At 34.8% G+C, this 12,272-nt stretch overlaps 1 protein-coding gene across 2 annotated transcripts in view; it reads right to left on the reverse strand.

The window, feature by feature from the left end:
• Nucleotides 1–217: 217 nt before the first annotated feature.
• The window catches only part of CNBD1 (cyclic nucleotide binding domain containing 1), a 258,856-nt gene continuing 246,801 nt past the window's right edge, over nt 218–12,272 (reverse strand). The window contains exons 12-13 of one of the 2 annotated variants that reach the window (XM_060199270.1): nt 7,026–7,085; nt 218–404 (exon numbers count right to left, since the gene is read on the reverse strand). In XM_060199270.1, the coding sequence (XP_060055253.1) occupies nt 288–404; nt 7,026–7,085 (177 nt within the window). In that variant the 3' untranslated portion in view covers nt 218–287. Of the gene's footprint in view, nt 405–3,943; nt 4,247–7,025; nt 7,086–12,272 lie in introns of those variants that run through there. The other variant, XM_060199274.1, reaches the window with a different exon arrangement.

Here is a 12,272-nt window from a genome sequence, read left to right on the forward strand (position 1 = left end):
TGGAGGAAACTTCAGTGTTACGGTGTTTTTTCTTCTTTGCCTCTGTGTTTGTCTCTCTATTTTTACTGGAAAAAATCATACAGATGAGTTTAAATGCTGGCAACAAGCAAAAAGTTAATATTTGGGTTATAGTAAAAACAAAACAAACACAAAACAGAGCAGGCATATCAGTGGCATGTCTTATTCTTTACAAATAAATATATAACAGTCTATGCTCGATTTTGTTCACATTTACTTTATTTTGGAAAGCACAGTCAAGTAGGACATAGGTAGCAAGTAATATTATTCTAGTAAATTACGAGAGGATTCTTGAGGTTTCTAGGAACAGTTTTCCAGTGATGGTTCCATTTTCCAAAGCCTGGACTAATTCCACTATAATACATTGATTTTTTCACTGTGTTATCCTACAAGAGAAGATTTTAACAAAAAAAAATATTTTAAATCTTAAACTTAGAAATAGTGGCATGAATTTCATATAAAAATATTAATAGAAAAACTAGGGGCTGGGTAGTGGCACATCTGGCTGAGCACACATGTTCCAACGTGCAAGGACCTGGAAACTGGTCCTTGGTCAAGCAGTGCTGCAGGTGTCTCTCTGTCTCTCTCCCTCTCTATCTCCTCCTTCCTCTCAATTTCTGGCTGTCCCTATTCAATATAAATAAACATAATAAAAATTAAATAAATAAAATAAATAAAAGAAAAATGAAACATCAACTCATTAATTTTTTAAGGATAGGATAACCACTAGGGAACATTAATAGAATATATATATATATATATATATATATATATATATATATATATATAATTTTCAATTAGGCCAAACTATATCAAAATTCATATCTACAAATTATTTCTCAAAGGAGCTACTTTTGTAATTTTTAAAAAGAAAGATATGATTATACATTAGTTTAACTTTGAACTCATAAATCATGTTTTTCTTCTGAAATATTTTTTCTCCTCTTACTGGTATTAATTAAGCAACAAGGAAATATTTCTCTGTTTCTATAATCTGTCAAAATAAGCTCTTAACAACACTGGAGTAGCTTGAAGTATCATTTAAGCTTTAATGCTTCTGTTCAGAGCTTCCTTATATGAGTAAGTCCTCTTTACAGAAGCTAAAGTCTCCAGTCTATTGATGTCGTGGATGACTGTGTAAAGTGCTTTGGTCAATGCCATGAAAAAGGTGTTAAATGTTCTAGTTCCAAAGGAGACGTCAGGATCCACTCCACTGAATGACTTTTTCTTCTTATCTATGTGAGAGCAATACTCTGACTTCTAGCACAATGCAAACATGTGATCTACTTGTGTTGGACCTATGGTAAGAAATGAGCCTTTGTTAATGAGCACCTATAGGTCATTTGGACCGGGGGAAGTTTAGTATAAACTAGAAAGAGGTATTCATATTTAAAGCATACCTTATTCTAGATTTTATTTTATTTATATTGATTTTACTTATGAGAATAGAATTAACAAAATGTATAAGGAGTAATACTTTCAAATACAGGAAAAACACTGTGTTGGTTGGCTTAACCACCATAAATGAGGTCTCATTTAGCCCTCATTGAAATCATAAAATATGGGGCCAGGTGGTGGCTCACCTTGTTAAGTGCTCACATTACAGTGCATAAGGGCCCAGGATCAAGCCCCTGGTCCCCACCAGCATGGGGAAAGCTTCACAAGTGGTGAAGCAGGGCTGCATGTGTCTCTCTGTCTCTCTCCGCCTCTATCTTCCCCTCCTCGCTTGATGTCTGAGTGTCTCTATTCAATAATAATAAAAAATTAAAAAAATAAATTATAAAATATGAGGACTATATGATGGATTTTAAGATAATGACACTAAGGCAGTTTTTAATAATAATTAAAAAAACTCTAGTGACTCCAGTATTGATGTAATTATGTGGCATATTTGCATTTATGTAATAATAAAAACAGGTTTATTTTTGGAATACAAATACTTTAGAAATATTAAAACCAATGAAAAAGTCTGTAAAATAACTATGAAACCAATCATATTTAATATGAAACAATGCAGTTAAGTATCAGACTGAAAATAAGTATTGTATTTATTAGTATAACATAGCTTTTAATTTGTTTTTTAAATAGTTTGATATATTGTTGTATACAGTGTTCTGCTTTAATATCAGTATTTGAAGGACAGCATTTTTGCATTTTTCTCCAATTAATATCCAATACTATTTTCCATTTAATTGGTATAATGGAAAAAATTACACCTACAATATAGTTTTTCCCAAGAACCTTGGTTATTAAAACAGCACTAATTAAAATCAGAAAGTTTATATTTAAAAACAATAAACAGATACTTTAAAACAATAACCCAAATATTTCAAAATACATTTGCATTAATTTTATATTAACACCAAAGCTAGCAGACCAATACTAATATAAAGTTATACAGAGAAAGCAAGAGATTTATGATACCATACAGACGTGAACTGTTTCATTGAGATGAGCATGTGGAGCATAAAAAATTAGTGTTTCATAGTTTGAGGAACTCCAAAGTAAGGCTGGATGATTTTAAGCAATCTGTCATATCATACAATAAAAAAGTGATGGAGCCCAGACTTAAATCCAGATGAGCCTTTCCTTTACGTTACCATAAAATAAAAGTTATAGAAAAATAGAGAAATGTCTATAGAGATTCCAGAGAACTAAAAGGGAAAATGCATGAGCTTATATCAGAGCCATGGCATTTTTTGTTTCCAATTGCACTGGAAAATGAATTTAAATACTTCTGCACTTCATTTGTGATTTACACTGAAATTGAGCTTTTTAGATTTAGAGCTTGGCTTGAAAAAAAAAAGACAAAAACATTATAACTGCCTCTCTTTTCATCCACTTCTTCCCAAATAGTGAAGAAAAAAAAAATACAGGTTTCTCTGTTAAAGATCTAGTCATTCGAGTCATGTAAGAAGATGTCATTGTTATAAAACAATGCAGGAAAGCAGCCAGGATAGAGTTTGCCAAGTTAAACACGATGGATAAGATCTGCCCGCTTATTCCCACACCCTTAAATACATATTCCAGTGTGAGTTGGCTGTCAGCTTCTGATGACAGAACTTGGCCCACCAGGCATTTCTCTCTAAAGAACTGAGCTCTCTCCAGAAACTTATTTCCCAGATGAATTATGTCTTTTATCAAAAGCAGCAGCTGAGAAATGAACAAGTTCAGCATCAAACATATAGTCCAGCTATGATGACTCATTTCACCTGCAGACAAAGATAAGAGGTGGTGTTGGGGCAGTGTTTGAGTTTATATTCTCAACAATAACATTAAGTTCATATACTAAACATGAACAAAATCTGATATTGTCAGATGGTAAATGATTTTTTCTTCATGAAATTTAATGCTTTATTTATAAACTATTTTTTAATCTTTGAAATAAATGAAAACAAATTTTAATAAGTTTGTGGTGCCTAGGTTAAAAAAATCATTGCCTAAACTTCTGTCAAAGACATAATCCACTATTCTTTCTTCATTTTAAATATGGTGTTCTAGATTACAGTACTATTAATTAATAAAGCTATTATTTCCCCATTATATATTTTGACTCCTTTGCTATAATTTTGTTAAGTACATGTGGACTTATTTCTGGGCACTCTATTTCACTGATCTAAGTATATGATTTCATCCCAGTATTATCATCTTTTGTTTACTTTCACTGTGTGATACAGTTTGAAAACAGGATTCTGAATTCTCAAAGTTTTGTCTTTGTCTTTTCAAGAATGCTGAGCTATTGAGGATATTTTGTAGTTCCACACAAACTTTAAGATTATTCTATTGCTATTAAAAATGCTATTAAATTTTTAGTAGGAATTACATTTTATCTATAGCATACTTTGGATAGAATATTTTAATAATATTTTCCTAATATATGTGTATAAATATATTTTATCTTTTAATGTACCTTCAAACTCTCTCATCATCTTATAGTTTCTGTGTACAGATCTTTTACATGCTTCATAAATTCCCTCCTGATTATTTTAAATGTTTTGATTCAATTGGGATAGTTATATTTCTTCTTGATATTACCAGTATAGAAAAAACATAATGTTGCATATTGACTTTGAGTCCTGCAACTTTACAGACTTTTTTTTACCTCTAATAGATAAGTTTTAAGCCTACATATAACACAGCATCTGCAATAGAGATAGAATTACTTCTTCCTTTCCAAGTTGGGTGCATTTTATTAACTCAAGAATCATGTGTGATTGAGAGTTCATATCTGAAATACAGTAAGAACAAGTCAATAACAAAAATTAAAACATGCAGGCAGTCTAATTAAAAACAGGTAAAAGAAATGAGAAAATACATTTCTAAATAAAACATACAGACATTTAAATGTACTCAACAACACAACATCAAAGGAATGTAAGTCAAAATCACGGTAAGATAACTGCAGTTCTCAGATAGACTATTATCAAAAAAGGCAAGATCTTTCATCCACTACTGATTAATACCAGGATGGCGGTCTTCTCGGAATATTTTATGAATTTTCCAGCCCTGGCTTTCTTCTTGTCCAGTTTTGATAACACTCACAGCAACTAGATGTCTCATATGAAGAAATAACCGAGAAGAAGATAAGACAAATTCTTTGCACACTTGAAGAATGGCAATATTTTCTTGCACTTACTATTGCCTGGTTACCCTTGCTTTTGATGCGAAGAAGCTTTTTAGTTTCATGTAATTTTTACTCTTGTTTTCATTTCCCATGCTCAGAGGGTTGAGTTTCCAAATACATCTTTGATATGAAGGTCCTGCAAAGTTTCACTGGCATTTTCTTTTATAAATTTTAGAATTTCTGGCTTAAAGTTTATATTTTTAATCCATTTTGATTAGGCATTGGTGTATGATGTTAGGTGGTGGTCTAGTTTTATTTCTCTACCTATAGTCATTCAATTTTCCCAGAACTATCTTTACCACACTGAATGGTTTTAGCCCCTTTATCATATATTAGGTGGTTGTATATGTACAGGCTCATTTCTGGGCTTTTGATTCTGCTCCAATAATCTAAGTGTCTATTTTTATCCAAGTACAATGCTATTTTGATAACTGTAGCTTTGTAGTAAGAAATGATATTGGGGAGCATGATACCTCCAAATTTTTCCTTTTTTTCTCAGAATTGCTTTGGCAATTCATAGGGTTTTTGTGGTTCCACACAAATTTTTGGGCAAGTTGGTCACTTAACAAAAAATTATTGGAATTTTGGAAGGGACTACACTGAAACTTTAGATTGCTTTTGTTAGAATGGCCATTTTAATGTTTATTCTTCTAATGCAGGGACAAGGAATGTTCTTCCACTTCTGAGTGTCCTTCTGTATTTATTTTAGCAGTGTCCTATGGTTTTAGTTATAAAGGTCCTTCACCATGTTACTGAATACCTCCTTCACCCTCTTTCTGTCCACCAGCCACACATGCTTGTTTTCACCTGTGACTTAGGTAGTTTTCTCCTTCCTTCTTTCCCTCCCTCCCTCTTCCTTCCCTTCCTCCCTCCTTTTCTTCCTTCCTTCCTTCTTTTCTCTCTTTCTTTCCCTTCCTTCCTTCCTTCCTTCCTTCCTTCCTTCCTTCCTTCCTTCCTTCCTTCCTTCCTTCCTTCCTTCCTTCCTTCCTTCCTTCCTTCCTACAGCTGTTTCTTTAATTCAGACCTGAAAGCGGTGAGCTTCAGCTGCCAAACTCTCAGTCTGGTCCCTGTCACCCTGTCCAGGCTTTTAGACCCAGGAGTTGCTCTCTTGCCAGTTTTCTGTTCACTAGCCACAGGTGTCTGTATTCAAATGTGGCTTGGTTAAGTTTCTAAAGAAATCCTAGTCATAATAAGTTGAGTTTTCAGGTGATTTTCATCGCTTTACCTAGTTGACTGGGAAAGAGCAAAACACAGCTGTTGCAGCTCCATAGCCACACCTCCAGAGGTTCCCTAGATAGACTTTAAACATAGATTCTACAGCTAGAGTTTGGACAGCCTAGCTTCTGACTCTAACATGATAAAACTTAGTCTCCATTATACAAAATATGCTTTGTGAAAATAAGTAGTCTCCATTTACACAAAGAGCTCCTCTAGTTGTATCTGATAAAGCTTTCTCAGCTTGCTGCCCTAAATTGTATTTCTGCATATTTCACCCTTCTACCAATCAGTAATAAATGGGCACCTTTCTTTTCAGTATTGTACTTGACACATTTCATTTAGACAGATGTTATATGTCATAAACCGCTGTTTCAAATAGTCTTTGAACTGTAGTTGCTGTAATTGTCCTGAAGAAATATTTCTTTTCCTGTCATTTATTAGAGCACTCTCAGATCTGGTTTATGGAGAAGAAAGGAATTAAACCTGGAAACTTGGAGACACCGGATCCATTTTTTTTACATAATTGTTATGCCTTTTCCCCTTCCCTCAAACAAATATTTTATATAATAGGAATGATGAACTTCTTTAGGGTTCAATATAAGAGTAGATCACAGAATGATAAAAACCCAACGTCATACATTACTATGTAATAATTTACAGTATGCATGTTAAAGCCTTTTTCATTTATTTCAAAGAAACAAGAGAAATTCAAGGGCAACATTTTTTTTTAGAATATGAATCATAGGTAATATACATTACTACTCTGTTATTGTGGACTCATCAAGTTTAGCATCATTTTCAGAGATCTGGTTTTATCCTCATTTGCCAACCATTTGAAATATCTCTTAGAAAGCAAAATCAAATTGCAATAACTCATGGGTACTAGAATAAGGTAAGCTCATGTTGGATGACTGGAAGTTGCCCTATCTATTGCTAGAAAAATAAGAAGAAAAAATTCAATTTGAAGAAAAATTGAAGTAAAATTTATTTTGTATGTTTTCAGTAAGATAAAATTAAGTTTTAAAGGATTAAACAATGTATTTTTCTATAAGAATATCATATTTAAAATCCATTTGGGATAAAGTTTCCACTAATTTAAAATAGCTTAACATAAAGAAAAATATTAAACATCGAATAAATTTTCTTGAAATTTATAGTGTTATACCTTGAAGTTTTTCCATTCTTTTTGTTTCTCCTTTCGCAAATATTCATTTTTGACATCCTCCTGCATGGAAGTATGAGTATATTGATTGCATAAGTCATCTAGCATTTTGTATTGTGAGGCAAGTCACTAAATTTTATTATATAAGAAAACTGTGAACATGTATTTACCTGTGGTTGCTGGAAGTAAGAGAGGAGTTGAATAGGCATGTGGCAAAAAAGGAACTGATTATTAGAACAATGAATCAGATATGAAGACAAAGTTAGTTATTCAAAGGCCAGGTCTTGAAATCTGGTAACTTATAATGGATATAAATATCATATTGATAACTTATAATGGATAAATATCAAATAATTTACTTATACAAATGTGGGTACACACACAATGTTTTCCCATTTATGTTTTTCTCAATCCAAAGAAAACTACTTGCATTTTATAAAATATAAAAAATAAGAGTGAAGGGTTGGCATTTCATGCCTGACATCTCTGTACACAGTCTGAAGTGAAGCATGCTGAGATGACGCTCGTTGGATTGATTAGGTTGGAATCGGCAGATGCAATATCATTTGGTCTTACTTGAGAGAAGCATGCAGGGAAGTGAGCCTCACCCCAGAGGTTCCCTGATTGGGAGAAACATACGCTCTATAGAGAAAGTGAGAGATTCCTGTTGTCTTAGGGTTTAAGAAGACAATAGATATTTATTGCAATAATCACACTGTTTGGAAATTGGGTTAACTTTGAAAAATCCCTTTGTTAGGATTTGCTGTATCATACACAGCCTCACCATATTTTATGTTCTTTGACATTATTTGCATATAGCTATGCCACAGGTTGTTTTTGTTCTTTTGACTAAGCTTTTAAGAGAGTCAACATATCAAAGACTCAGCCTATGTATTAAAAAGACAGTCTGTGCTTTAAGAAGTTTGAGACATTCTATCAGTTTTTCCCCTCTCATATTACTTAAATAGTGATTTATATGACTACAAATTAATTTGAGTATACATAAACACCATTCCCACAACTAAAAAACTGTCCCATCCCAGCCCCGCCCCCCCCCCCCCACACACACACCATGAAGCTGAACATCCACCCTCAACCTCCACCCAGGGTTTTTACTTTGGTGCCCTACTACAAATTTAGTCAGATCCTCTCGGGTGAGACCTTTCCTTTCATAGTATTCTCTAATTCCATTCTAAGAGGTTCACTCCCTAACAAAGTCCCAAAACCTAGATATAGGCCAGGTCCCGTTAGATAGAGCATATGTTCACATGTATCCATAAATTAGGGCAAAATATATACCTGAAAGCAAAATTACACAATAGTCTCTAGTGAGTCAGTCAGTATAAAGTTACTAATGAAATAGTATCCTCCTCACCTACTTCCTGTTACAATTCTCTCACTCACTCCAAAGCTAACCTTAGCAAAGCAAGGACTGCAAAAGCTGAATAAAGGGCAAGAGACTGGCATACTTTAATGATGACTCTTTAGTCACTATCAGGCCATTCCACCAGCTCGGGCCCTGATCAGAGAGTCCTGAGATTCCTAAACAGACTTGATGGGCCTAGAACTCGAATAAATCCCTCTCTTCATTGTTACGGGTCATTTCTATCAGGAACAACAAAATAGACCCCTTTGTGGGCCCCCATAGGACCTTACTCTCAACTTGGATCAACAGTGGTACAGAATGCTCCATCCTCCAAAGAGAGGATAGACAAAATACTCTATGCTACACCTGAAGAAGATGGGTCAATACTGGGGAAGCATAGAATCTTCCTAGTCATGACCACAGAATGTGAGCTCAGATTTACAGGGATACAGAAGTCACACAGGCTCGTAAGTTAATTATGAGTCCCAGATCACATCAAATCGATGGGGTTACAGTCAACAATATTTATACCCCTTTCCCATATTAGGGAGCTACTCTCTTCCCTGATACAGCTTTCTGGTTCTTTTCCCAGCCATGACATCATCCTCCCAAACAATAACCTGGATCCACCTGCATATCAGATTTCAGGCTCAGGCAAAAATAAAATAAAATAAAATAAAATAAAACACTAATATAGCTACAGGCCCTTTGAAATATAACTAAAATATGCCTACTAGCTATCAACAAAATGGAGGACACCCCAACACTTCATCTGCACTATTCCAATCTGTATTATTTCAGCCTTTAGGTCCATGATTGTTTAACAATTTGTTTGGCTTTGTATGTTAACTCTCTTTTCAGCCACCATGTTCCAGATGCTAGCAGGATGTGACCAGACTTCCCTGGACAGACAACCCCACCAATGTGCCTTGGTGCACTGCTTCCCCAGAGCCCTTCCCCACTAGGGAAAGAGAGAGACAGGCTGGGAGTGTGGATGGACCTGTCAACACCCATGTTCAGCGGGGAAGCAATTACAGAAGCCAGACCTTCCACCTTCTGCATCCCACAATGACCCTGGGTCCATACTTCCAGAGGGTTAAAGAATAAGAAAGCTATCAGGGGAGGGAATGGGATATGGAGGTCTGGTGGTGGGAATTGTTTGAAGTTGTACCCCTCTTATCCTATGGTTTAGTCAATGTTTCCTTTTTATAAATAAAAAATTAAAAAAAATAAGATGTGAGAAGCAGCAGTGAAATTCAATTTCCCCACTTAGTTTTCTTTGTGCCACCAGATTGTCTTTGGGGTTGTGCCTTAATAGAATTCTACTAGCCCCAGTTTTCCCAATATTCATTCATTTTTATTTTATTTCTTTTATTAAATATTTTTTTTGTCAGTGACAGAGAGAAGAAAGGGAGGAGATAGAGAAGAATAGAGAGGAGGAGAGAGCTCCACTGCTTTTGAAGCATCCCTCTTGCATGTGGGAATTTAGTTCTCATGCATGGTAATGCTTGCCATCACCTGGCTTCTCAAGTCCTCATTAAAAAGAAAAAAAAAAAAAAAAAAAAAGACTGAGGGGGCCATACAATGGCACACCCAGTTAAGCACACATATTACTATGTGCAAAGGCTCAAGCTGGAGCATCCCCCTCCCCTGCTTCCCCTGCATGAGGACACCTCAGGAGAAGTGAAGTAGGTCTGCAGGTGCCTCTATTTCTCTCCCTCTCTCTATTTCCCCATCCTCTTTCATTTTCTCTCTGTCATCTCTAATAAATATTAGAAAGAAAAAAAATGGTCATGAACTGTGGATTCATAGTGCCAGCACAGAGCTCCAGTAATAACCCAGAGGGCAATAAAAATAAAAATTAATTTTAAAAAGATTGACCAATATTATCTCAATGGTGCTATTTAGCATATAACTGTTTTTGTTATTTTACCATTTTACAATGTATATCAAATTTTGAACAAGTAAATGGAGTTACACATATGTGTTGTATAAAATATTATACATAAAATTATAAATCAGCAATGATTTATTGGTCAGAAGTTAACTCACCTGCTCAAGCAAGTGCCTCAGCATGAAAGAGACCCTGGGTTTGAGCTCTAGCACCTCATGGGAGCATCACAGACTTTATAGGAACTATGTGGATGGTGGCACAATTCTAAGCTGTTACTTCCTCTCTCTCCCTCTTTCCTCTTTCTTTCTAAAGCAGAATTTTAAAGTATTATCCCAAAGAAGCTGAAGCAGTGCTCTAAATACACAAACCCCTGGGTTTATTACCCATGTCAAAAACAAACAACAATCAGCTCTCTTATTAAAAGTCTTCCACCAAGTTTTAAGCTACCCAGTATAAAGGAAATTTTTTAAATATTTTAGATGGAAATTATTACATATAGATTCTTTGGTATACATTTTAGAAGAACATGATGAAACAGATGAATATAAAATAATTTTTTAGGCATAATGAAAAAGGACTTTTATTCCTGAGGTTGTGAGACCCCAGGTTCAATCCCCAGCACCAGCACAACTATAAGAACTGAACAGAGCTTTGGTTAAATGAAGAAGGAGGAGGAGGAGAAGAAAGAGAAGAAGAAAGAAAGGGAGGGAAATAGGGAGAGTGACAAAAAAGAAGAGTATGACACATGCATTTCAAAACAAATATAGTTTTCATATGGATATTTCTAATAGTTTGTCAATATCTTTTGAATAATGCTTGTTAGTATTCTTTGTGTGAATTAGGATTAATTTTTACTGCCTGTGGCTTTGTTGATCCAGTCTTATGAACCTTGAAATTAATAGATAAGGAGTGAATTTATTAATAATATGCAAGTCCCACATTCATTGCCAAATTCTCAATTTTTATATAATAAAACACTCTAAAATATTTTTGTTAATTTATTTTAATGAGAAAGAAAGAAATCTAGATTTATAGAGGATGGATAGATAGGCAGATAGGCAGAGCAGATATGCCAGAGCACTGCTCAGCGCTGGTTTATAGTAGTACTAAGGACTGAACCTGGGACCCCAGCACCTCAGGTATGAAAGTTTCATGACTACCCCCCAGCACTCAGACAGTATTTGTTTAATTACCACCAGATCTGTCACATGGGGCTTGGTGCCTGCCCTACAAATCCATTGCTCCTGGCAATATTTTTTCCCTCTCCCCTCCCTTTATTTTATTTTATGAAACAGAGAGAAATTGAGGGTGGGGGAAGAGAAAGGGAAAGACCTGCTTCACCACTTGTGAAGTCTTCCCACTACAGGTGGGAAACGAGAATCAAACCCAAGTCCTTGCATGTGGCAATGTGTGTACTCAATGGTGTGCTCCATCTCCTAACCTCCTGTACAATACTTTTCAAGAGACTTGATTAAATAGTTGCAGAGTTGGTATGTAATCTATTTTTCTTACTAAAATAAATACATTAAGCCCATACTACTGTAAATATTACAAAAAACATATGAGATGCAAACAATAATTTTTATCTTCTCACTTCAGTTACACTTGTCATCTTATAAATAATTGATGATAGACACTGACATTGACAGGTTCTAGGAACAAGCTGAATTTTTTATAATAAGAATATATCTCTATAAAGAAATGCTGTCAAATAAATTACTCATAAGAGCACCAAAAGAATTTTGAGGAGTATGATTTTCCTTTTCAAGACAGAAAATCAAACCAATATAATGCTAATCTTAGAACAACATGTATTCACCAGAAAATGTTTACTTCAGATCCCTCTCACCAAGTCACTGGTCATCTCCATCAGGAACAACATAATGGACCCCTCTGTGGACCCCTATCAGACCTGGACCTGAATGTGAATCAACAGTGGTAGGAAATGTTCCATTCTCCGAAGGGAGGTTTGATAGCATACTACGCTTAT

The sequence above is a fragment of the Erinaceus europaeus genome, chromosome 1, assembly GCF_950295315.1.
Source record: "Erinaceus europaeus chromosome 1, mEriEur2.1, whole genome shotgun sequence".
NCBI classification, from domain to species: Eukaryota; Metazoa; Chordata; class Mammalia; order Eulipotyphla; family Erinaceidae; genus Erinaceus; species Erinaceus europaeus.